Here is a 24,986-nt window from a genome sequence, read left to right as displayed (position 1 = left end):
TGACTCCCTTCCCCCTGTCCCCTCCCTGTCCCTGCCCGACATGTCCTGGTTGTCTCCCCTCCCTGAGCTGGCGCTGCCCGGGGGTGACAGCGCGCTGTCCCCGAGGGTGATGGGACACGCTCCCCCCACCCAGGGTGCCACCAGTCCCCCACAAACGTCCCCAGCTTGGGCCAAAATGGGATTTACTGGGGTCTCCTCTCTGCGGGGACACCACGGGGACAGGGGGGACACGCGTGGCCGGGGAGGGGACCAGGGGGTGGCAGGGACCCCTCGGGATGTGGGGACACAGAGCCGGGGGGGCCCCAGAAGGACAGAGGGGACACACGCGCCCGGGGTGACGCACGTGGCGCGGGCACGCCCCGCCAATCCCGCCCCCAATCACAGCGCGCGCTCCTCGTGACGTCACACAAGAGGTGGGGAAATTCGCGAGCGGGGCGGGGCCAGGCGCGGTTGCCACGGCGACGGCGCCCGTCGTGACCACGCCCCCTCAGGGCGGGGGGGGTCGCACAGGCCACGCCCCCTCCGCCTCCTGAGGCGCGCCCGGTGCTTTGCGGGCCCCGCGCCCCGCCCCAGGGTCACCGAGGGTCACCGAGGGTCACCGAGGGTCACCGAGCGCCACCGGCGCCCCCTCGGGGCCCCCCCGCCCGCCCGGTGCGGCCGGAGCGCGACCCCGCCGCGCCCCCGCCCTGTGACGTCATCACGCCGCGCCCCCCGCTCCAAGATGGCGGCGGCCGGGCGGGGCTGAGCCGGGCCCGGGCAGGTACCGGGAGCGGAGCGGCACCGGGGCCGGGGGGGTGACCCGCGGGGACTGCCCAGAGGGCGGGAGCGCTGAGCCGGGCCCGGTAGTACCGGGGAGGGCCCGGGCCGGTACCGGAGCCGGGGGTGGCAGGACTGGGAGCGGGGCTGGCGGGCTGGAACCGGAGAGGGGAGCAGGTACCGGGGCCAGGCGGGGCAGGACCGGCCTCAGGCCTGTACCGGGGCCGGGAGGACTCGGGGAGGGGAGCGGCGGAGCGGTACCGGGATCAGGCCGTACCGGGACCGGCGGGACTCGGTGGGGGAGGCCGTACCGGGGCCGGATTGGGCTGAGCCGGGAGCGGGGACTGAACGGGACCGTTCCCGGTAGCGGAGAGCGGCTGAGCGGGGTCCGAGCCTCTCCCCCGCCAGCGCTCCGAGCCCTGTCCCCTGTGTCCCGCAGCCCCGGTGCCCCCGCCATGCTGCCCCGGGCCGCTTGGGCGGCTCTCCGGTAACACCGGGCGGCTCTCCGGTAACACCGGGCGGCTCTCCGGTACCACCGGGCGGCCCCGCGATGCTGCGGCGGCTGCTGGAGCGGCCGTGCTCGCTGGCGCTGCTGGTCGGGTGCCAGTTCGCCTTCGTGGCGTATTTCTCGCTGGGCGGCTTCCGCAACCTCACGGCGCTCTTCGGTCGCGCCGCCGGTCCCGCCGTGGATTATTCCCGGACCCACGACGTGTACGCCAACCTCAGCCGCGTGGCTGCCGGTACCGGCACCGGGAGCGGCCCCGCCGCGCCGCCAGACCCCGCCAGGCCGCTGCCGTTCTGCCCTGAGAGATCGCCGTTCCTCGGTGAGAGCGGGGGGGACAACGGCAGGGGAACGGGAGCACCGGGGAGAGAACGGAGACCGTCGAGTGGGGGAGCCGGGAGCGAGGAGGAAGCGGAGCCCCCACCCCGAGGGCAGGAACCGGAGGGGGAAAGAACCGGGGACCACCCGGGAGGGGAGGACCGAGGAGTGACCCCTCCCCGTGGGAGGAGGAACCGGTTCGGTCCCGTGAGGAGGGGCTGGTGCCGGTTCCAGCCCCTCTCTCCGGTAAAGACCCGGTTCCAGCCGCTTTCCCGGGACAGAACCGGTTCCAGCCCCTCTTTCCGGTAAAGAACCGGTGCCAGTCCCTTCCCCCGGTAAAGATCCGGTTCCAGCCGCTCCCCCCCGGTAAAGATCCGGTTCCAGCCGCTCCCCCCCGGTAAAGATCCGGTTCCAGGCGCTCCCGGGAAGGAGCCGAGCCTTCCCCGGGAGGAAGAACCGGTCGAACCGGTTCCCTGCCCCCCCACCCCGCACCGGGAAGGAGCCGCCCCCTCCCCCACCGGGACAGAACCGGAGCCGCGGGGGAAGAACCGGGCCCGGAAGGGAAATGGGGGGTGGGGGGGGCAAAGGCCGGGAGCTCCGGTTTGGGACTGGGAGGGATAAACCCGGCCCAGTTTGGGGTTTAGGGACCCGAACCCAGCCCAGTTTGGGGTTGAAGGACACAAGCCCAGCCCAGTTTGGGGTTGTGTCCCCAAAGCCAGCCCAGTTTGGGGTTTAGGGACACAAGCCCAGCCCAGTTTGGGGTTGTGTCCCCAAAGCCAGCCCAGTTTGGGGTTTAGGGACACAAGCCCAGCCCAGTTTGGGGTTGTGTCCCCAAAGCCAGCCCAGTTTGGGGTTTAGGGACCCGAACCCAGCCCAGTTTGGGGTTGTGTCCCCAAAGCCAGCCCAGTTTGGGGTTTAGGGACACAAGCCCAGCCCAGTTTGGGGTTGTGTCCCCAAGCCCAGCCCAGTTTGGGGTTTAGGGACCCGAACCCAGCCCAGTTTGGGGTTGTGTCCCCAAGCCCAGCCCAGTTTGGGGTTGTGTCCCCAAAGCCAGCCCAGTTTGGGGTTTAGGGACCCGAACCCAGCCCAGTTTGGGGTTGTGTCCCCAAAGCCAGCCCAGTTTGGGGTTGTGTCCCCAAAGCCAGCCCAGTTTGGGGTTGTGTCCCCAAACCCCGCCCGGGCCGGCCCCCAGCGCTCTGACGCCCCTCCCCGCAGTGGGGCCGCTGGCCGTGTCCTTCGCCCGGGTGCCGACGCTGGAGCAGATCCGGGCCAAGAACCCGGGGGTGCAGCCGGGGGGGCGGTACCGGCCCCCCCTGTGCGAGTCCCGCTCCCGCACCGCTGTCATTGTCCCGCACCGCAACCGCGAGGGCCACCTGGGCCACCTGCTCTACTACCTGCACCCCTTCCTGCAGCGCCAGCAGCTGCACTACGGCATCTACGTGGTGCACCAGGTGGCCACGGGGGTCCCCCGGGTGGTGGGGGGGATCCTCGGGGTGGTTTGAGTCTGTTTGGGGGGTCCCCAGGGTGGTTTGAGTCTGTTTGGGGGGTCCCCAGGGTGGTTTGGAGGGTCCCCAGGGTGGTTTAGGGGATCCTCGGGGTGGTTTTGGGGGTCCCCAGGGTGGTTTGGGGGATCCTTGGGGTGGTTTGAGTCTGTTTGGGGGGTCCCCAGGGTGGTTTGAGTCTGTTTGGGGGGTCCCCAGGGTGGTTTGGAGGGTCCCCAGGGTGGTTTAGGGGATCCTCGGGGTGGTTTTGGGGGTCCCCAGGGTGGTTTGGGGGATCCTTGGGGTGGTTTGAGTCTGTTTGGGGGGTCCCCAGGGTGGTTTGGGGGGGTCCCCAGGGTGGTTTGAGTCTGTTTGGGGGGTCCCCAGGGTGGTTTGGAGGGTCCCCAGGGTGGTTTAGGGGATCCTCGGGGTGGTTTGAGTCTGTTTGGGGGGTCCCCAGGGTGGTTTGGGGGATCCTTGGGGTGGTTTGAGTCTGTTTGGGGGGTCCCCAGGGTGGTTTGGGGGGTCCCCAGGGTGGTTTGAGTCCACCTGGGGGGTCCCCAGGGTGGTTTGGGGGGTCCCCAGGGTGGTTTGGGGGATCCTTGGGGTGGTTTGAGTCTGTTTGGGGGGTCCCCAGGGTGGTTTGGGGGGTCCCCAGGGTGGTTTGAGTCCACCTGGGGGGTCCCCAGGGTGGTTTGGGGGGTCCCCAGGGTGGTTTGGGGGATCCTCGGGGTGGTTTGAGTCTGTTTGGGGGGTCCCCAGGGTGGTTTGGGGGATCCTTGGGGTGGTTTGAGTCCACCTGGGGGGTCCCCAGGGTGGTTTGGGGGACCCTCAGGGTGGTTTGAGTCTGTTTGGGGGGTCCCCAGGGTGGTTTGGGGGGTCCCCAGGGTGGTTTGAGTCTGTTTGGGGGGTCCCCAGGGTGGTTTGAGGGATCCTCAGGGTGTTTTCAGGGGTCCCCAGGGTAATTTGGGGGGGTCCCCAGTGCTTCCAGTCCCTTTCCCCACTCTCCAGGCTGAGAATCCCATGTGGAGCTGGGTGAAGCTGCTGAATGGGAGGGTTCAGGGATGGTTTAGAGGGGACATTTTGGGGTGACCCCAGGACATTTTGGGGTCCCCCCAGGCTGGGAACTGCACGTTTAACCGGGCCAAGCTGCTGAATGTGGGGGTGAAGGGATGGTTTAGAGGGGATGGGTTTAGAGGTTTCCCAGGATGTTTTGGGGTATCTGTAGGATATTTTGGGGTGACCCCAGGATATTTTGGGGTGACCCCAGGCTGGGAACTGCACATTTAACCAGGCCAAGCTGCTGAACGTGGGGGTGAAGGGATGGTTTAGAGGGGATGGTTTGGGGTGATCCCAGGAGGATTTGGGGTGTTCTCAGGACATTTTGGGGTATCTGTAGGATATTTTGGGGTGACCCCAGGATATTTTGGGGTGACCCCAGGCTGGGAACTGCACGTTTAACCGGGCCAAGCTGCTGAACGTGGGGGTGAAGGAGGCCCTGAAGGACGAGGACTGGGACTGCCTGTTCCTGCACGACGTGGACCTGATCCCCGAGAACGACCACAACCTCTACACCTGCGACCCCTGGAACCCCAAACACGCCTCGGTGGCCATGAACAAATTCGGTTACAGGTGGGCCACGCCCCTGGGGACACCCTGGGGACACCTTGGGGACAGCTGGCTCACTGTCCCCGTGTCCCCAGCCTGCCCTACCCGCAGTATTTCGGGGGGGTCTCGGCGCTGACCCCCGACCAGTACATGAAGATCAACGGGTTCCCCAACGAGTACTGGGGCTGGGGGGGCGAGGACGATGACATCGCCACCAGGTAGGGCTGGGGACAGCCAGGGGACACTGCCACGGCACGGGGGTGTGGCACTCGGGGGGATGGCATCATGGGGGGGGTGTGCCCAGCGAGCAGGGGGGACTCAGGGGGTGTGAGAGTGCCCTGGGGGGGACACGAGGGGTGTCCTGTCACACTGTGGGGGGGGCACAGAGGGTGTGACATTGCCCTGGAGGGGACAGGAGGGGTGTCCTGTCACACTGAGGGGGAGGGGACACAGGGATGTCCCCGTGTCCTGTCCCCCCAGGGCGACGTGATGACCCCCTAACCTCACTGTCCCTCTGTCCCCATGTTTGTGTCCCTTGTGACGATGTCACTGTTTGGGGACATTAGAGGCTGTCCTGCCACCCCGGAGCCACCCTGGGGCTGTCCCTGTCCCCCGTTACCCTCCCTTCTCACTGTCCCCCTGTTTGTGTCCCCTGTGATGGTGTCACTGTGGTGGCTGTCGCTGCCACCCCGGGGGTGTCCCTGTCCCCTTAGGGTGACACCGCGACCCCCCTTCTCGCTGTCCCCACCGCTGGGCGACACGGGGGCTGTCCCAGCGCCCTGCCCGCAGCCCGGGGCTGTCGCTGTCGCTGTCCCCGCCCCGGTGCCACTGTCCCCGCCCCGGTGCCACTGTCCCCGCCCCGGTGCCACTGTCCCCGCTGTCCCGGCAGGGTGCGCCTGGCCGGCATGAAGATCTCCCGCCCGCCCGTCTCCATCGGCCACTACAAGATGGTGAAACACAAGAGCGACAAAGGCAACGAGGAGAACCCGCACAGGTCCGGGGGGCTCCGGGGGGGGGGCTCCGAGGGGACAGCGAGGGGTGGGCGACAGCGGTGACAACGGCAGCGGTGACAACGGCAGCGGTGACAACGGCGGGCCGCCCCCAGGTTCGACCTGCTGGTGCGGACGCAGCGCACGTGGACGCAGGACGGGATGAACTCGCTGAGCTACGCGCTGCTGGCGCGGGAGCTGCGCCCGCTCTACACCAACCTCACGGCCGACATCGGCTGCGACCCCCGCGGCCGCCCCCGCGCCCCCCACGCCGGCGCCGCCGGCCGCTTCCGCGAGGAGATGCTGCGGCAGCCGCCCCGCGGGGACCTGCCACCGCTGCCGCTGTCATTGTCACCTCCCCGCAACGGCAGCGCCGCGCCGCCCCGGGGGGGCAACCACAGCGTGGCACCCCCGCCCTGAGCCCCCCGAATCGCCGCCCCCCGAGGCCGGGGTGGGCTCCGGGCTGGGGGCGGCGGCGGCGAGCCCGGGGGGCTGCTGGCCACCGGGGGGATGGGGGACACCCCCCGGGCGGGGGGGGGGATGTGGGGTGAGCCGGGGGCTCGCCCAGCCCTGTCCCCTCCCCCACCCCATCCCGCCGCGGGGTTTTTGGGGTCCCCGGCTGGGGCGCGCGGGTATTTATTCTATTTATGAGCCGCTCCCTGGACCTTTCTAAAGGGTTTTTTTCAATTAAAAAAAAATCACTTTGTCCTACGCTGGCGGCCGAGGGGGACCCCGGGGCTGCTCGGGGGTCGGGACTCGGGGGGAGAGCCCGGGGTTCAGGGGGGGGACCCCAAAATGCGCCCCACGGCCGCCTTGGCGCTGGCGATGCAGTCGTTGACGGAGACCCCGGAGTAGGAGGCGCCGATCAGGCTCAGGGGCAGCTCCTGCTCCTTCAGGAAGCGCTGGATCCGCTCTGGGGGGGACAGCCACAGCAGCTGGGGACACGCTGGGGACAGCAGAGCCCCCCCCCCCGGGGACAGGGGACCCCCCCCCGGGGAGAGGGGACACCCCCAGCCCTGCCCCTCTCACCTAGGCGCTCCCAGTGTCCCAGCGTGTACTGGGGGATGCAGTCCTGGGGAAAAGGGGTGGGGGGGACACAGGTGAGCCCCTGAGAGCCCCCCCCAAAGTGTCACCCACCCGGAGCCCCCCCCCAAAATGTCACCCCCCAGCAAGTGTCACCGACCCAGAACCTGTCTGGAATGTCACCCACCCAAAACCACCCCTCGCAAAGTTTCACCCACCCAGAGACCCCCCCCCCAAAGTGCCACCCCCACCCTGAAGTGTCACCCACCCAGAGTCCCTCCCCCCCAATGTCACCCACCCAGAGCCCCCCAAGCTGTCACCCCCCCCCAAATGCCACCGGCCCCCCAAGTGTCCCCCACCTGCTGCACCCTGACGATGGCGCGGGCGGGGGTCCCGGCCAGCCCCAGGTGGTCGCTCACGGCCGCCCGTGCCCGGCGCAGCAGCAGCTCCGGGGCCACCAGGGCGGGGTCCCCGAAGCTCTGCCGGAACCAGGCCCCGCCCAGCATCACCTGGGGGACACCGCCAGCCCCCCAAATCACCCCTGTGACACCCACAGTGTCCCCAGGGCCACCCAGTGCCAGCCAGCCCCCCCAAATCACCCCTGTGACACCCACAGTGTCCCCAGGGCCACCCAGTGCCAGCCAGCCCCCCAAAGTCACCTCTGTGACACCCACAGAGCCACCCCCTCCTGGTGTCACACACCGTGAGCCCCCCCCAAATCACCCTCCCAGGTGTCCCCAGTGTCACCCCTCAGGGTGTCCCACCCAGGTGTCCCCAGTGTCCCCACCGTGAGCCCACAGCAGGGGGGGGGGTCCCAGCATCACCTGGGGGACACCGCCAGCCCCCCAAAACCACCCCAGTCACACCCCCCAGTGTCCTCAGTGTCACCCCTCAGGGTGTCCCCCATGATGTCCCCAGTGCCACCCTCCCCCAAATCACTCCTGTCACTCTCCCTGGTGTCCCAGTGTCCCCCCACGGTGTCCCCAGTGCCACTCTCCAGTGTCCCCCTGTGGTGTCCCCACCATGAGCCACCCCAAATCACTCCTGTCACTCTCCCTGGTGTGTCCCCAGTGTCCCCCCAGTGCCACCCCCCCCGTGTCCCCACCGTGAGCCGCAGCGAGGGTCTCCCGGGGGTCGCGGGGGTCCCGTCGTGCTCCGGGAACGCCACCGAGTCGTAGACGATGCCCAGGAGCGCCGGGTCCTCCGAGGATGGCACCAGGTGGCCAAAACCCTGCGGGGGTGGGGGGCGAGCTGGGGTCACCGCGGGGCTCGGGGCCACCGCGGGGCTCGGGGACAGCTCGGGGACAGCTCGGGGACCCTCTCACCGTGACGGGCAGCGCGGCCCCCTCGTACTGCAGGTTGACCACGGCCACGGAGGCGGCCGGGATCGCCCGGAGCTCCCGGGCCAGCGGCTCCGCCTCGGCCGGCAGCGCCCGGGCCAGCGCTGGGGACAGCGGGGACATCAGCGACACGGCGGGGACACGGCGGGGACACGGCGGGACCCCCCCCGCCCCGCCCCCGTACCTGCGGCAGGGAGGGCGCTGACAACGTGATCGGCCGTGATGGTGGCATCGGGCAGCGTGAGCTGGGGACACAGCGGGGGACGCTGGGGACACCGGGGAGGGGACTGGGGACAGCACTGGGGACACCGGGGACAGCACTGGGGACACCGGGGAGGGGACTGGGGACAGCACTGGGGACACTGGGGACAGCACTGGGGACACCGGGGAGGGGACTGGGGACAGCACTGGGGACACTGGGGAGGGTACTGGGGACACTGGGGGCATGGGAGAGGGCACTGGGAGCACTGGGGAGGGGACAGAGAGCACTGGGGACTGGGGGACACGGGTTGGGGGGGATGGAGAGCGGGAAGGGGACCCGGGGGACACTGGGGAGGGGACAGAGAGCACCGCGGGAGGGGGACGGAGAGCGGGGACCGGGTGGCACCGGCAGTGTCCCCACCTGCCAGCGGCCGCGGCGGCGGCACAGGTGTGTCAGGGGCGCGTGGCAGCGCAGCTCGGCCCCGCGGGGGGACACGAAGGCCACCAAGGCGCGCGCCAGGGACTCCATCCCCCCCCGCAGGGACCACTGGCTCCAGCGCTCGGCCCGCGCGCGCCGCGCCAGCGCCGCCTCCGCGCCCGCCCCGTCACCTGCGGCGACACCTGCGCGACACCGGCGGTGACAACGCGCGGGGGGGGGACCCCACGGTGTCCCCAGACCCGGGGTGTCCCCCATGCCACCCCTCACTGCATCCCGGTGACAGCCAAATGAGGGGTCCCCATGGTGTCCCCAGACCAGGGGTGTCCCCACGGTCTCCTCTGTCCCAGCCCCGTGGGTTGGACCCGTCCAAGGGGTGGCACCTGTGGGTCCCCGTGGTGTCCCCCTGTCCCTGTGGTCACCAGATGCCAGTGCCAACCCAGCAGTGTCCCCACAATGTCCCCACCGTGTGGCAGTGGCAGTGCCAGCCCCAGCAGTGCCAGCCCCAGTGTCCCCACAGTGTCCCCACCGTGTGGCAGTGCCAGCCCCAGCAGTGCCAGCCCCAGTGTCCCCACAGTGTCCCCACCGTGTGGCAGTGCCAGCCCCAGCAGTGTCCCCACAATGTCCCCACCGTGTGGCAGTGGCAGTGCCAGCCCCAGCAGTGCCAGCCCCAGTGTCCCCACAGTGTCCCCACCGTGTGGCAGTGCCAGCCCCAGCAGTGCCAGCCCCAGTGTCCCCACAGTGTCCCCACCGTGTGGCAGTGCCAGCCCCAGCAGGACGGAGCCGCGCTGTCTCTCGGCCTGGAACAGCGCGGGGAAGCAGCTGCGCACGCTCAGGGCCCGGCTGTCCCCGGCAAACACCCCCCGGCACAGGCTGTCCACGGCCACCTCGGCCACCTGTGGGACAGGGACAGTGACAGTGACACAGACAGTGACACAGGGACAGTGACACAGACAGTGACACAGGGACAGTGACACAGTGACAGTGACACAGGCACAGGGACACAGGGACAGTGACACAGGCACAGGCTGTCCACGGCCACCTCGGCCACCTGTGGGACAGGGACAGTGTCACAGTGACAGTGACACAGGGACAGTGACACAGTGACAGTGACACAGGGACAGGGACAGTGACACAGGGACAGGGACATAGGGACAGTGACAGTGTCACAGTGACAGGGACATAGGGACAGGGACAGTGACACAGGGACAGTGACACAGGGACAGGGACACAGGGACAGGCTGTCCACGGCCACCTCGGCCACCTGTGGGACAGGGACAGTGACAGAGGGACAGGGACAGTGACACAGGGACAGGGACATAGGGACAGTGACAGTGTCACAGTGACAGGGACATAGGGACAGGGACAGTGTCACAGGGACACTGACACAGGGACAGGGACAGTGACACAGGGACAGGGACACAGGGACAGTGACACAGTGACAGTGTCACAGGGACAGTGTCACAGGGACAGGGACACAGGGACAGTGACAGTGTCACAGTGACAGTGACACAGGGACAGTGTCACAGTGACAGTGACACAGTGACAGTGACACAGTGACAGTGACACAGGGACAGTGACACAGGGACAGGGACACAGGGACAGTGACACAGGGACAGTGACAGTGTCACAGGGACAGTGACACAGGGACAGTGACACAGGGACAGTGACACAGGGACAGCGATAGGGACAGCAGGGCCGGTGACAAGGACAGTGCCAGCGGGGCCCCACCCGCCCCGGGGAGCCCCGATAAGGCCGGGTGGGGCTTTGGGGACACTTCTGGGGGCTTTGGGGGCGTTTATCGGGGTTGGGCGTAGGGCTCAGGGGCACTCTCGGGGCTTTGGGGGATAATCGGGGTTTTGGGGGTGTGGTGATGTTTTGGGGCGATTATGGGGGTTTTGGGTTCGGTTAGGGGGATTTTGGGGGGGTTATGGGGGTTTCTGGGGGGTGACGGTGGTTTTGGGGTGGTTCTGTAGATTTTGGGGGGTGGTTCTGGGGATTTTTGGGGGCGATGATTTGGGGTGGTTCTAGGGGTTTTGGGTTTGGTTAGGGGGATTTTGGAGCGGTTCTGGGGGATTTTGAGGGGTTTCGGGGGAGTTTATGGGGATTTTTTGGGGGGCTGATGGTGTTTTGGGGGGTTCTGGGAGTTTTGGGGTGGTTCTGGAGATATTTAGGAGTGAAATTGTGTTTTGGGGGGGTTTTGGGGGGGTTTATGGGAATTTTTGCGGGGGTGGTGGTGTTCTGGGGGGTTCTGATGGTTTTGGGGGCGTTTATGGGGGTTTTGGGGGGGTGATGGTGTTTTGGGGGGTTCTGAGGGTTTTGGGGGGGTGATGGTGTTTTGGGGGGTCTGGGGGTTTTGGGGGGGTGATGGTGTTTTGGGGGGTTTTGGGGGGGTGATGGTGTTTTGGGGGTTCTGAGGGTTTTGGGGGTGTGATGGTGTTTTGGGGGGTTCTGGGGGAGTTTATAGGAATTTTGGGGGGGGTGATGGTGTTTTGGGGGTGTTTATGGGAATTTTTTGGGGGGGTGATGGTGTTTTGGAGGGTTCTGAGGGTTTTGGGGGGGTGATGGTGTTTTGGGGGGTTTTGGGGGGGTGATGGTGTTTTGGGGGGTTCTGAGGGTTTTGGGGGGGTGATGGTGTTTTGGGGGGTTCTCGGGGTTTTGGGGGGGTGATGGTGTTTTGGGGGGTTTTGGGGGGGTGATGGTGTTTTGGGGGGTTCCGGGGGTTTTTAGGGGTGCGATCCTGTTGCGGGGGGTTCTGGGGGTTCGGGGTCCCGCACCCACCTCGGGGCCGAAGCGGCGCCGGGCGAAGGCGTGGGCGCTCTCGTCCGGGCCCGTCCCCGCCGGGGTCAGCAGGTCCCGCAGCGCGCTCCAGAGCAGCGCCCGCGAGAACGGCGGCACGGCCCGCAGCAGGGCCCTGGGGACAGCGGGGACACCGGGGTGGCATTGGGGACACACAGGGGTGGCATTGGGGACACACGGGGGTGGCATTGGGGACACACGGGGGTGGCATTGGGGACACACAGGGGTGGCATTGGGGACACACGGGGGTGGCATTGGGGACAGCCCGCAGCAGGGCCCTGGGGACAGCGGGGACAGCAGGGGTGGCATTGGGGACAGCGGGGGTGGCACCAGGGACAGCCCAGAGCAACCCCCTGGGGACACACGGGAGTGGCATTGGGGACAGCGGGGGTGGCACTGGGGACAGCCTGGAGCAACCCCTGGGGACAGCGGGGACACATGGGGGTGGCATTGGGGACTGGGGGGACACATGGGGGTGGCACTGGGGACAGCGGGGGTGGCACTAGGGACAGGGGGAATATGGCCCAGAGCAGCCCCTGGGGACACCGTGGGGACAGGGATGGCACTGGGGACAGGAGGTGGCACTGGGGACAGGGGGTGGCACTGGGGACAAGGGATGGCACTGGGGACAGGGGGTGGCACTGGGGACAAGGGATGGCACTGGGGACAGGGATGGCACTGGGGACAGGAGGTGGCACTGGGGACAGGGATGGCACTGGGGACAAGGATGGCACTGGGGACAGGAGGTGGCACTGGGGACGGGGGTGGCACTGGGGACAGGGGGTGGCACTGGGGACAGGAGGTGGCACTGGGGACAGGGGATGGCACTGGGGACAGGGGACACAGCCCAGAGCAGCCCCTGGGGACACTGCCCAGTTCAGGTGACGCAGGGGCCAGGGGACAAGGGGAGGTGGCCCGGGTGACAGGGGACACCCACCGCAGCCCCGAGGGCAGGGGGTGCAGGGCCCCCCCCAGGTACAGGAAGCGGTTCCGGGACGCCGGGTGGCCCCTGGGGACAGCCAGGATGTCACCGGCCAGCCCCAGCTCCGACACCTGCGGGGACACGGCGGTGGCACCAGGATCCACGCGGGGACCCCAGAATTCACCCGGGGACCCCAAAAATTCATCCAGGGACCCCCAGCATCCACACAGAGACCCCAAAATTCATCTAGGGAACCCCCCCCCAAGACCCCAGCACTTCGGGACCCCTCTGGCACCCCAAAAAACATCCCCGAGGAGCCCCCCAACCCCCCCCCACCTCAAACCCAACCCCAGGCACCCCCTCAAACCCCCAGAGACCCCTCTGGCACCCCAAACCCAACCCCAGGGACCCATCCCAACCCCCAGAGACCCCTCTGGCACCCCAAACCCAGCCCCAGGGACCCCTCCCCAACCCCCAAGGACCCCTCTGGCACCCCAAAGCCAACCCCAGGGACCCCTCCCAACCCCCAGAGACCCCTCTGGCACCCCAAACCCAGCCCCAGGGACCCCCCCAAACCCCCAAGGACCCCTCTGGCACCCCAAACCCAGCCCCAGGGACCCCCCCAAGACCCCTGTGTCCCCCCCAAGCCCCCCGGACCCCCCGTACCATGTGCAGGGTCTCGGCCCCCGCGGGCCCGGCCGGCCGGACGCCCCTCGGGCCGTGCTCGAACACGGCGCCCTCGGGGGTCCGGGTGCTCTGCAGCCACCCCCCGAAGCGGCCGCTGGCCTCCAGCAGCACCACCTGGGGACCCCCGGGACCCCCGAGTCACCGCCGGGAACCCCGAGTCACAACCGGGCCCCCAAATCCCCACCGGGACCCCGAATCACCCCCGGGACCCCCGAGTCACCCCCGGGACCCCCGAATCACCATTGGGATCCCAAATCCCCACCGGGACCCCCAAATCACCCCTGGGACCCCAAATCACCATCGGGACCCCGAATCTCCACCGGGAACCCCGAGTCACCCCCGGGACTCCGTGGGAATTGGGGGCACCGGGGGGATTGGTGTTTTTGGAGAATTGGGGGTCCTGGGGAAAAAAAGGAAACTCCGCGGGGAATTTGGGTCCTGGGGGAATTTTGGGGTACGGGGAGGGGGCGGGGGGAAGGGAACCCCGAGGGGATTGGGGTCCCGGAAGAATTGGGGGTCCCGTGAGGGGTGAGAATCCCGCGGGAATTTGGGGTCGGGGGAATTGGGGGTCCCGGGAGGGAAAAGGGAACCCCAGGAGCATTGGGGGTCCCGCGGGAATTGGGGGTTTCTGAAAGGATGGGGGTCCCGGGGGGGACACCGGGGGTCCCGGGGATCCCGGAGGGGCGCTGGGTGACCCAGAAGAGCGGGGGGACGGAGGGAAGGGGAGTTGGGAGGTCCCGGGATGGAGCGGGGGGGACAGTCCGGGGGGTCCCGCGGGGAGAGTTCCGGGGGTCGCACGCTCACCTTGGGCGGGCGGGGGGCGCGCACCAGGTGGTAACAGGCGGCCAGGCCGCTGATGCCGCCGCCCACGACGGCTACGGTGGGCGGCATGACGGGAGCTGCGGCGGGCACGGTCAGAGGGGCCCTGGGAGCCCCCAGAGCCGCTCGGCCCCGCACCCCGCGACCCCCGGGACCCCCGGGACCCCCGGGACCGCCTCACCTGCCCCGCGTCCGCCGCGCCGGCCACGCCCCTCCCCGCCGCCTGGCAGGGGAAGGGGCGGGGCTGAGAGCAGGCGGACCAATGGGAACGCGCAGCGCGTTGATGGACAGCGCGCCGTGGTGATAAGCCACGCCCGCTACGCCACCAGCCAATCATCACGCGCGCCGCGCCAGCGCGACCGCGCCCACCTCTAATCAATCAACACGCCCCGCCCGTGTCCATGAGACACGCCCCCACAAACCACACCCCCACAAACCACGCCCACCCAATATATGTCAATCATAACCTCCACCCCCTTACCATCAAGCCCCGCCCCCTCCCCAAGGCCACGCCCCTCCAGCCCCAAAACTCGGCGTTTTTTTGGGGTTTTTTTAATAAATTTATTCACAAAACCCCCCGGGGCCGCGCGGGCCGCGGCCGCACCCCCCGCACCCCCCTCTCCGCGGGCTCCGGGGGGCTCCCGGTGCGGGGGCACCAGGGGTTCAACCCCCCCGCAGCCCCGACCCCCGGGCGGCTCCGGGCGGGGGTCTCAGGCTCTGCGGCCGGGGGGCTCCTCCAGCTCGTAGAACAGCACGTAGCCCTCGCTGGACGGCACCTGGTTCTCGCTGATGGGCGAGACGCTGCGGGGACACCCTCAGCACCCGCGGCGGGGGCTCGGGGGGTGCCCGGGCGGGGCGGGGGGCGCGGGCGGGGCGGGGGGCACTGACCGGGAGTCGTTGTAGACGCGCCAGCCGGCGGGGTCGCGGCAGAAGGCCGTGTAGTGCCCGTAGTGGACGCTGCCCGAGTGGTTGCACAGCGCGTACAGGCTGTAGACGGGGCTGCCTGCGGCGGGGGTCGGGGAGGAGGGGGGCGTCAGGGTTAGGATCCCCCACCCCAAAACCCCGAGCCCAAAAGCCCCCCCCCGGAGCTCTCCTCACCCGCCTTCTCGCTGGCGAACTCCCGCAGGTTGAGCTGCTGCAGCGGGAAGTCCACGAAGACGGAGCACTTCTTGATGGAGTAGCGCGTGGTGGAGAAACGGTTCAGGTCTGCCAAGGGTTAAGGGAACCGGCGTGGGGGCAGAGGATGGAGGGGTGACCCCTTGTGCCCCCCCTCCCCCCAAAAAAGTTTCGGGGTGTCCCGCCGTGGCGATTCCCAAAGGATACGGAGCACCAGGATGCGTGGGAAGCGCTGGATCGTCAGCTTCTTGGTGCTCCGCGTGCGCTGCCGGCACTTGTCACACACCTGAGGGGGACGGGACGCTCAGGGAGGGGCTGGGGGACACACCGGGGTGCAGGGGGGGTCCCCGGGGGGGGGGGGGGGGGTCCATCCTCTCACCGGGGCGTTCTCCGAGTCCAGCTCCTCCTCCTTGGTGAAGAGGCTGAAGCAGTCGTGGAGCGAGACCTTGCCCCCGGCAAAGCTTTTCTGGAGGGCCACAAGGTCAGGGGGGGGGAATTTGGGGGGCTCTGAGGGGGTTTTGGGGAGGTCTGAGGGGTTTTTGGGGAGGTCTGAGGGGTTTTTGGGGGGGTCTGAAGGGTTTTTGGGGAGGTCTGAGGGGGTTTTGGGGAGGTCTGAGGGGTTTCTGGGGAGGTCTGAGGGGTTTTTTGGGGGGGTCTGAGGGGTTTTGGAGGATCTGACAGGCTTTTGGGGGTCTCTGAGGGGTTTTTGGGGGGGTCTGAGGGGTTTTGGAGGATCTGACAGGCTTTTGGGGGGGTCTAAGGGGTTTTTGGGGGGGCTGAAGGGTTTTGGAGGGGTATGATGGGATTGTGAGAGGGTCTGAGGGGTTTTGGGGGGGTCTGAAGGGGTTTGGGGGGGTTTGAAAGATTCTTTGGAGGTCTGAGAAGTTTGGGGGGGGGTCTGAGGGGTTTTGGGGTGGTATGAGGAATTTTTTGGGGAGTCTGAAATGTTTTTTGGGGGTCTGAAGGGTTTTGGGGGGGTCTGAAGGGTTTTGGGGGGGCTCTGAAGAGTTTTTGGGGGCTCTGAAGGATTTTGGGGGGCTCTGAAGGGTTTCTGGGGGCTCTGAAGGGTTTCTGGGGGGTCTGAAGGGTTTTGGGGGGGCTCTGAAGGGTTTCTGGGGGCTCTGAAGGGTTTTTGGGGGCTCTGAAGGGTTTCTGGGGGCTCTGAAGGGTTTTTGGGGGCTCTGAAGGGTTTCTGGGGGCTCTGAAGGGTTTCTGGGGGCTCTGAAGGGTTTCTGGGGGGCTCTGAAGGGTTTCTGGGGGCTCTGAAGGGTTTTTGGGGGTCGCCCCAGCCCTACCTTTGGATGGGCAGCGAGAGGTCGCAGAACACCTCGAAGGTGGTGGAGCGGTAGCCGCAGGCCTGGCACTTGAGGCAGCTCTTCAGCTGCCCCACAAAGAGATCTGGGGGGCAAAGGGGGGGGTCAGGGGGGCACCCCCAGAAGTTTTGGGGTCCCGGGGAGGGGGGGGCACACCCCCATTGCCAGCGCTCACCCACGATCTTGCTGTCCTCCCTCTCCAGGTAGCGCTTCCACATCTGGTTGGCGCGTTCGTCGTCGCTGCGGGGCGGGAGGGGCGACACCGGGGTGGGGTTTTTGGGGGGTCAGCTGTCGCCAAAACCGGGGTTCCCCCTTCCCCAGCAGCCCTCCCTCCCCTCTCACCTGAGCGTTTCGGGGTCCTCCAGGGCCGGGGGTCTCCGTGTGTCCGACAGGATGCTGGGCGTGCGCCGGCCCTTCCTGTTGATCTCCACGTGCAGCCGGTCCATGAAGAACTTGAGGAATTCCTGCGCGTCCTGCTGGCTGCGGGGACGGCCACGCTTTGTGCCCACCCCTGGGGAGGAGGGGGGGTCCCCAAAGGTTTCGGGGGGGGGTCTCACCTGTAGCCCGTGAAGGAGGGCACGTATTTTTGGAACACGGCCTTGAAGCGCCCGGGGTTGACGGCCTCGGAGGAGTCGGGGTGCCACAGGGCGGCGATGACATCGGCGAAGGCTGCGGGGACACGGCGGCGTCAGCGCGCCCGGGGGGGTTATGTAACGCTCTGGGGGGGGGGGCTGCGGGACTTTTGGGGGGTCTGTCCCACCTTCGGTGAGCTCCTGGGGGGCGCGGGGGCCGGGGGGCTGCTCCTGCTGGAAGTCCCGGCGCAGGCAGTAGTCCCGCAGAGGTTTGGTGCTGCTCAGGCACTGCAGCACGGCGTTCATGAAGCACTGGGGGGGGGGACACGGGGACATCCCGGCGTGTGGCACGTCACCAGGGGTCCCTCGGGGTGTCCCCTCCGCTGTGGGACCCCGTGGGGCTGGGGGTCCCCGGGGACGGGATGTCCCCTGTGGGATGGGACTGCGGTGGGACGGCCACAAAGAGGCTCGGGGACACTGAGGTGACCCCCAGGTGACACCAAGGGACCCTTAAAGGACACCAAAGGGACCCCAAATCCCTCCCACACCCAGGACACAGGGACGGGAGGGTTGGGGACAGTGCTGGGGGACCGGGGGAGCTCCGGGAATGCGACATCCCAGCAGGACAGGAGGGTGGCACCACGGCTACCGAGCACGGGAGACACCGAGGTGACCCCGAGGTGACCCCAAATCCCTCCCGCACCCCAGAACAGAACCCCGGGAGGGGCGGGGTGGCCACGGCCACTTACCGTGTTGCCCAAATTCCTGAGGCCGACGTGGCCCGAGCCCAGCAGCAGCGTGTGGTGGGTCTGGGGGGACAGCGAGGGACACCCGGTGAGCCGCGCCCCGCCCGCCCCGTCCCCCCGGGCGTCCCCCGGCGGCGGTGGCTTCACCTCGCCGGTGACCAGCAGTAGCCCCATGACCGCCGTGTGCACCACGGACTCGGAGATGTCGGTGGCCCGGCCCTGGAGCTCCCGGCGGGTCACCAGCGAGCGGTGCAGCTTCCGCGGCAGCTCCACCAGCGTGGCTCCCTGCAGCCCCGGCATGCTGGCACCGGCTCGGTGGCTCCGGGGTGGCCCCCGCGGGACCGGTGGCACCGCTGCCGGCCACCGGCGTGTCCCCTCCCCCTCAGCTCATGAGCTGATCCGATTCCCCCGGCTATTCTGGGCCGCGCGAGGCTCATCCCGGGGGATTAATTAGCCGGAGCTGCCCCGGGAGACAGCGAGAGCCCGGAGGGGCGCGGAGGTAAACGCCCCCCAAAAAAGCCCTCCCCGCTTTCCACCGAGGGGGTTCGGGAGCTCGGCGGGGCCGCGGGACCCCCCGCGGCAGCGCTGGGGACATCCCGAGGGGGGGCGAGGCCGTGCGGCCCTGGCCCGGTGGGGTTTCGGGGATTACGATCCCCCCACACGTGGCCGGGCAGGTGCGGGATGGGGCGGGGGGGAGGCGGATACGGAAACGGGGAGGGGGCAGCGGCCACCCCCGGCCACCTCGGTGCCACCGGTCAGCCGTGGTCACCCTGGAGCTGTGGGGACAGAACCCAGAGCCCCCGGGGTGGCACCGGCCACCCCCAGCCCCCCAGAGCCATGGGGGTCCCCAAAACAGGACTGGAGCGGGGACAGGTGAGACCACCACCACTGTCCCACCCTGGCGATGTCACCGAGCCTGAGAGCGGGGACAGCACGGGGGTCACAGTGTCCCCGAGGCTGGGGACAGCACGGGGGTCTCAACGCGTCCCCAAAGCTGGGGACACAGCAGGGATCTCAAAGTGTCCCCGAGGCACGGAACAGCACGGGGATCTCAACAAGTCCCCAAAGCTGGGGACAGCATGGGGGTCTCAACATGTCCCCGAAGCTGGGGACACCGCGGGGGTCTCAAAGTGTCCCCGAGGCACGGAACAGCACGGGGATCTCAAAATGTCCCCAAAGCTGGGGACACCGTGGGGGTCTCAACATGTCCCCGAAGCTGGGGACACCGCGGGGGTCTCAAAGTGTCCCCGAGGCACGGAACAGCACGGGGATCTCAAAATGTCCCCAAAGCTGGGGACACCGTGGGGGTCTCAAAGTGTCCCCGAAGCTGGGGACACCGCGGGGCCCACGCCACCCCCCCGCCCTCCCGAGGCTCTTACGGCGGCCGCCTTGTCCTCGGTCCGGCCGGGCGCGGGGCTGCCGGGGCCGTGGCCGAACGGGGGGTCCGTGCGGGCGCGGGGGCCGCCCTCGGGGCGCACGGAGAGCAGCGGCGGGGTGGCCTTGCCGTCGGGCCCGGGGGCCACGGTGACCCTGCGCAGCGAGGAGCTCCTCCGGAGCGCCAGCGCGCCCGCGCCCAGCGGGTGCCCGCAGTCCCTGAGCACCAGCCGGCTCAGCGCCACCGCCACGTCCTCGGCGCGGCCGGGGACACCGGGGACGCCGCCGCCGCCTCCCTGGCTCAGGTCGCCGATGCTGATGGATTTGGAGCGGGCCAGGTTGCTCCGGCGCCGCTCGGCCGCGCTGGGCAGCGAGAAGGAGGCGCTGCCGGGCACCTGCGGGGCCCCCCCGGGCACCCTCACGCCGTGATCGGCCTTGAGCGGCCCCCGGCGGCCCCCCGGCCCGCGGGGAGCGGGGTCCCCCCGCTTGGCCGCCCGGCCCCGCTCCAGCTCCAGCTTCTTGGGCCGGGGGTCGTCGGGGGTCGGCGGCGGCCGGGGGGGCAGCAGGCGCAGTTTGGGGGCCGGGGAGAGCCCGTTGGGGGCCGCATGGCGCTCCTGGCTCAGCGCTCGGTGGCCGCTGGGCAAGCGGGAGCCCGCCCGGGGCTGCGCGGTCACCACGGCGCCGGGGTCCCTGGCGCGGCCCAGGCGGTGCTCCGAGGCCTGGGGCATGGCGGGGCCTGCGGGGACAGCGACAGGCTGGGGACAGGGCTGGGGACAAGGGCGGGGGTGGCAGAAGGGGACGGGGAAGGGGCACCCACCTGCTCACAGCCCCCCGCGGCCGGCGGCCGGACACAGCGTCCCGTCGGCGGGGGCCCTGCGGGGACACGGCGTCACCGGGGGACCCCAAAGCCTCGGGGGGGACCCCAAAGCCTCGGGGGAACCCCCCCAGCTCCGTGGCAGCCTCTCGGTGAGTCCCGGGGGGGTTTGGGAGCACCGGGAGTGTGTGTCCCCCCCCTCCGCCGCCCCAGGCCGGGTCCTGCTCCCCGGGGAGGTGATGGCTGGTCCCGGAGGGGCGGAGGACAAAGCCCCGCAGTCCCCCGGGTTGGGGCGGGGGTCGCGGCGGGACCTCCGAGGCCTTGGCCGGGAAGGGCCGCTGGAAAAGCCCCCCCCCCGGCCCGCGACCCCCGCGCTCCCCCAAAAGCGGCTCCCGTAGCCCCCCCGCCCCTCGGGGCCCCGCCCCCCTCTCCCGGCTCGGGGTCCCTCACCGGGGGTGTCCCCTGCCCCCCCCCCCCCCCCCCCGCAGCCCCCACCGGTTCCCCCCTCCGCTGCCCCGGGGCTCCCCGCTGCCCCCCCCCCCCCCCATCATCCCGGTACAACCCCCCCCCGCCCCCCGGGGCCCTGTCCCGCACCCCCCGGCCGGCCCCGCGGCTCCCGTGGGGGGGGTGCCCGCCGTCCCCGAGCCCCTCCGGCCCCGAGTGACGCCCCCCGAGCCCCCCCGCGCCCCACACGGGGTCGCCCCGCGGTCCCCCCGCACCTCCCGCGGGCCGCCATGGCAACAACTCCCGCCGCACCCGCCGCCATCTTTGTTCCTCCCTCAGCCGGCCCCGCCCCCGGCGGCCTCGCCGGCGGCTCTGCGCGTGCGCCGCCCTCCCGGCCACGCCCCCCCGGCGCCGCGCGTCGCCATGGAAACCGCGCGGCGTCTTAAAGGGACCGCGACCCGCGCGGGTTTCTGAAAGGGGGCGGGGGGGGGAACACCGGGGGGTGTTGGGGACAAATCCCCCCCAAAATAACAAACCGCCACTAAATCGGGGTTCAGCGTTTATTGGGGAGCAGCAGCCAGGCGGTGGGGAGGGGTGGCAGCAGCTGGGAGGGGAATGGGGGGAACCCTCGAGGGAGGGGGACCCCCAAGGTGGGGGGACCCCCAAGGGGAGCGGGACCCCCAAAGTCCCCCCCGCGTTGGTCACTTGTCCTTGTGCTGGATGAGGCCCTTGGAGATCAGGTCCGGGATCTCCACGGCCAGCCAGGGACCCAGCTGTGGGGACAGGGGTCACTGCTGTGGGGACACCCCCGGAAAGTGTCACCCCCCCCCCCCCAAAATGTGACAGCCACCCCCCTCGGTGTCACACCCCCCCTCACAAGTGTCCCCCCCGCCCCAGCGTCACACCCCCCCAGTGGGTGTCACACCCTCCAAAACGGGACAACCCCCCCGTGTCACACCCCCTGTAAGGGTGTCACCCCCCCCCCCCAGTGTCACCCGCAAAGACTGTGTCACCCCCCCGCAATGTCACACCCCCCAAAAGGTGACAGCCCCCCCAAGGCCACCCCCTTCAGTGTCACCCCCCCCTTCAGTGTCACCCTCAAAAGGTGACACCCCCTTCAGTGCCACTCCCCCTCAGTGTCACCCCCCCTTCAGTGCCACACCCCCAAAAGGTGACACCCCCATCAGTGTCACCCCCTCAGACTGTGTCACCCCCTCAGTGCCACCCCCCCTCAGTGTCACCCCCTCAGACTGTGTCACCTCCCCTTAGTGTCACACCCCCAATGTCACATCCCCAAAAGCTGTCACCCCCCCTTCAGTGTCACACCCCCAAAAGGTGACACCCCCTCAGTGTCACCCCCCCTCTATGGGTGTCACCCCCCCCGGGTGACCTCCCCAGCCCCCCCCCCCGGTGTCCCCGCGCAGGTGCCACCCCCGGTGTCCCCCCGGTGTCCCCCCGGTGTCCCCGCTCACCCCCAGGGCCATCAGGTGTGCCAGCCCGAACTTGGGCACGTTCCTGGCCCACAGCGGCTTGAAGTGGTCACTGAGGCAGATCTTCCCCCCCCTGCGGGGCCAGCGACCCCTCAGAGACCCCCCCGGGACCCCCAAAACCCCGCGACCCCCCCCCGGTGACCCCCAAAACCCCGCGACCCCCCCCCGGTGACCCCAGGACCCACCCCCAGTTGTTCAGAGCCCCAGGACCCTCCCCAAGACCCCCCCCCCCCCAACCTCAAGACCCCCCCAAGATGCCCCCAAACCCCCTTTCTACCCCCCAAACCCCCCCAGGACCTCCCCAGGACCACCCAAACTCTACCCAAGCCCCAAAATCCTCCCCAGGACCCCTCCCCAAGCCCCCCCAGGACCCCCCCAGACCTCCTCCCAAACCCAAAACCCTCTCTAGAAGCCCCCAGGACCCCCCCCAACCTCAAGACCCCCCAAAAAACCTCCCCCCTAAGCCCCAAATCCCTCCTCAGGACCCCCCCAAATCCCCACCATACCCCCCAAGGACCCCTCAAACCCCCCCAGGAACACCCCAAGGACCCCCCAAACCCCCCCAGACCTCCTCCCAAACCCCCAAACCCCCCAGGACCCCCCCCAAACCCCCCCAGGACCCCCCCAGACCTCCTCCCAAACCCAAAACCCTCTCTAGAACCCCCCAAACCCCCCCAGGACCCCCCCAAACCCCCTGAAAGCCCCCAGGACCCCCCAAAACCCCCCAGGATCCCCCCAGACCTCCTCCCAAATACCAAAACCCTCCCTAGAACCCCCCAAACCCCCCCAGGACCCCCCCCCAAGGACCCCCCAAGCCCCCCAAGGACCCCCCCCAAGGACCCCCCAAGCCCCCCAGGACCCCCCAAACCCCTCCAGGGACCCCCCAGTCCCCCCAGCCCCCCCCCAGCCCCACCGGTACATCTTGGCCGTTTTCCCGTCCAGCTCGGGGATGGCGATTTCGGGGGCGGTGCCCGGGTACGTCACCGGGATCTGGGGGGGTTAAAGGGGGGCTCAGCACCCCCTTGGGACCCCCCACCCCCCCAAAACCCCAACCTCCCCCCCCCCGGAGCCCCCTCCTCACCTCGAACTCGATGTTGAACTCGTACCTGAGCAGCTCATGGATGTACCAGCAGCGCCCGCTCCAGCTGCAGGGGGGGGCTTCAGTGACCCCCCCAAATCCTCAGAGCCCCCCAAAACCCCTCAGTGACCCCCCAAACCCTCAGAGCCCCCCCCCGGGAGCCCCCAAACCCCTCAGTGACCCCCAAACCCTCAGAGCCCCCCCCGGGAGCCCCCCCAAACCCTCAGAGCCCCCCAAAACCCCTCAGTGACCCCCCAAACCCTCAGAGCCCCCCCCCGGGAGCCCCCAAACCCCTCAGCGACCCCCAAACCCCTCAGAACCCCCCCAAAACCATCACAGCCCCTCAAACCCCTCAGTGTCCCCCCAGAACATCTCAGTGACCCCCCCCAAACCCCTCAGAGCCCCCCAAACTCCTCAGTGACCCCGAAACCCCTCAGTGACCCCCCCCGGGAACCCCCAAATCCCCTCAGTGACCCCCCAAACCCTCAGAGCCCCCCCCGGGAGCCCCCAAACCCCTCAGAGCCCCCCAAACCCCTCAGTGACCCCCCCCCGGGAACCCCCAAACCCCTCAGTGACCCCCCCCAAAACCATCACAGCCCCCCAAACCCCCCCAAACCCCTCAATGACCCCTCAAACCCCTCAGAGCCCCCCCAATCCCCTCAGTGACACCCCCAGGACACCCCCCAAAATCTCTCAGAGCCCCCCAAAACTCCTCTCAGCCCCCCAAACCCCTCAGAGCCCCCCAAAACCCCTCAGTGACCCCCCCAAACCCCTCAGTGACCCCTCAAACCCCTCAGAGCCCCCCAAATCTCAGTGACCCCCCCCCGGGACCCCCCCCCAAACCCCTCAGTGACCCCCCCAGGACCCCCCAAATCCCTCACACGGTTTTTTGGGGGGGGGTCCCTGATATTGCGACCTCCCCGGGGTCGCTCCGGTGACCGGGGGGACGTCCCGGGGTCACTGAGGGGATTTTGGGGGGGGGGGGGGGGTCCCAGTGCCGGTCCCGGGGGGGGGTCCCGGTGTGACCGGGGGGGGGTCCCGGAGCCCCCTCCCCCCTTACCGGGTGCCCTCGGGGTTGGACTCCAGGCGGAACCAGTCGGTGTCGGCGCGTTTGTTGTTCTCCACGTACTGCGGGGACACCGGGGGGGGGTCACCGGTACCGGGGGGGGGTCACCGGTACCGGGGGGGGGTCACCGGTACCGGGAAAGGAACACCGGGGGGGGGACATGGGGAGAGAGAGGGCAGCAGCGCGGAGACACCGCGAGGGGGAAAACCGGCAGCGATGCGGACACCGGGAGAGCACCGAGGACGAACGGGAGCGCGGAGAGGTGTGGGAAGGGGGAAGGGTGGAACGGCGCGGCGCCACGGACGCACCTGGATGAGCGCCCGGTACTCCTCCCGCAGCCGCTCGGCCCAGCCCTCGCGGTCCCGCGGCCCCGCCGGTGCCCGCAGCAGCGGCAGCTCCGCCACCGCCCGCCGCGCCGCCGCGTCCGCCATGGCCGGGCCCCGCCATGCCGCCCCGCCGGAAGTGACGTGGCGCCGCCGCCCGCCGCCGCCGCGCCGCCATCTTCTCTACGGGCGTGGCGGGAGCGCGGTGACGCCGCCGCCGCCATCTTGGGTGAGGGCACGCCCGGCGCGTGAGGCCGCCGCGGCGCCGCCATCTTTAGTGATGGCAGCGAGACGAGTGAAGTGGGCGGGGCTCGGCTGGGGGGCGGCACCCCCAGCCCCAGGGACCGCCCCCTCCGCAAGGACCGCCCCCAACAGCGACAGGGACCGCCCCCCACCCCCAGGGACCGCCCCCTCCGCAAGGACCCCCCCCTAACAGCGACAGGGACCCTCCCCACACACCCCAGGGACCGCCCCCAACAGCGACAGGGACCGCCCCCACACACCCCAGGGACCGCCCCCTCCCCAGCGAACCCCCCCAAAGCAACGGGGACCCTCCGACAGCCCCGGGGACCCCCTCCCCCACAGCAACAGGGACCCCCCTCAGCCCTAAGGATGCCCCCTCCCACGGACCCCCCCCCACAGGCCCAGGGACCCCCCCCTCACAGCAACAGGGACCCCCCCTCAAAACTCAGGGACCCCCCCCCCCCACGGACCCCCCAGCCCAAATGACATCCACACCCCTGGGACCCCCCACTGACACCCCCATAGC

The 24,986-nt window shown here is 69.4% G+C and overlaps 5 protein-coding genes across 5 annotated transcripts; 2 read left to right on the top strand and 3 right to left on the bottom strand.

Moving 5' to 3' along the window:
• The first annotated feature begins 533 nt into the window (after positions 1 to 533).
• B4GALT3 (beta-1,4-galactosyltransferase 3) lies at positions 534 to 6,365 on the top strand. Its single transcript, XM_053967013.1, has 7 exons — positions 534 to 760; positions 1,196 to 1,580; positions 2,792 to 3,027; positions 4,499 to 4,689; positions 4,761 to 4,883; positions 5,555 to 5,659; positions 5,771 to 6,365. Exons 2-7 carry the CDS (start codon positions 1,307 to 1,309, stop codon positions 6,072 to 6,074), a joined length of 1,233 nt encoding a protein of 410 aa, XP_053822988.1. The 5' UTR covers positions 534 to 760; positions 1,196 to 1,306; the 3' UTR covers positions 6,075 to 6,365.
• PPOX (protoporphyrinogen oxidase) lies at positions 6,317 to 14,124 on the bottom strand. The gene is made up of 13 exons (XM_053966996.1): positions 14,063 to 14,124; positions 13,867 to 13,961; positions 13,042 to 13,176; positions 12,391 to 12,506; positions 11,436 to 11,568; positions 9,406 to 9,550; positions 8,640 to 8,839; positions 8,202 to 8,262; positions 8,003 to 8,121; positions 7,783 to 7,908; positions 7,037 to 7,186; positions 6,684 to 6,726; positions 6,317 to 6,567 (listed from the first exon to the last, which is right to left on the bottom strand). Exons 2-13 carry the CDS (start codon positions 13,951 to 13,953, stop codon positions 6,431 to 6,433), a joined length of 1,452 nt encoding a protein of 483 aa, XP_053822971.1. The 5' UTR covers positions 13,954 to 13,961; positions 14,063 to 14,124; the 3' UTR covers positions 6,317 to 6,430.
• Positions 14,125 to 14,409: 285 nt separating this feature from the next.
• Positions 14,410 to 20,586, bottom strand: USP21 (ubiquitin specific peptidase 21). Its single transcript, XM_053967110.1, has 14 exons — positions 20,536 to 20,586; positions 19,820 to 19,875; positions 19,008 to 19,738; positions 17,632 to 17,691; positions 17,071 to 17,194; positions 16,868 to 16,979; positions 16,653 to 16,790; positions 16,486 to 16,550; positions 16,294 to 16,395; positions 15,377 to 15,465; positions 15,205 to 15,283; positions 14,980 to 15,087; positions 14,770 to 14,884; positions 14,410 to 14,682 (listed from the first exon to the last, which is right to left on the bottom strand). Exons 3-14 carry the CDS (start codon positions 19,728 to 19,730, stop codon positions 14,592 to 14,594), a joined length of 1,806 nt encoding a protein of 601 aa, XP_053823085.1. The 5' UTR covers positions 19,731 to 19,738; positions 19,820 to 19,875; positions 20,536 to 20,586; the 3' UTR covers positions 14,410 to 14,591.
• Positions 20,056 to 20,734, top strand: LOC128801104 (uncharacterized). The gene is made up of 2 exons (XM_053966742.1): positions 20,056 to 20,210; positions 20,305 to 20,734. Exons 1-2 carry the CDS (start codon positions 20,056 to 20,058, stop codon positions 20,732 to 20,734), a joined length of 585 nt encoding a protein of 194 aa, XP_053822717.1.
• Positions 20,735 to 20,806: 72 nt separating this feature from the next.
• Positions 20,807 to 24,325, bottom strand: UFC1 (ubiquitin-fold modifier conjugating enzyme 1). The gene is made up of 6 exons (XM_053967090.1): positions 24,203 to 24,325; positions 23,889 to 23,956; positions 22,832 to 22,895; positions 22,664 to 22,740; positions 21,733 to 21,823; positions 20,807 to 21,033 (listed from the first exon to the last, which is right to left on the bottom strand). Exons 1-6 carry the CDS (start codon positions 24,323 to 24,325, stop codon positions 20,962 to 20,964), a joined length of 495 nt encoding a protein of 164 aa, XP_053823065.1. The 3' UTR covers positions 20,807 to 20,961.
• Positions 24,326 to 24,986: the final 661 nt, after the last annotated feature.

The sequence above is a fragment of the Vidua chalybeata genome, chromosome 29, assembly GCF_026979565.1.
Source record: "Vidua chalybeata isolate OUT-0048 chromosome 29, bVidCha1 merged haplotype, whole genome shotgun sequence".
NCBI lineage: Eukaryota > Metazoa > Chordata > Aves > Passeriformes > Viduidae > Vidua > Vidua chalybeata.
The sequence above is the reverse complement of the archived record's forward strand: the minus strand, read 5'-3'. Positions and strand labels throughout refer to the sequence as shown.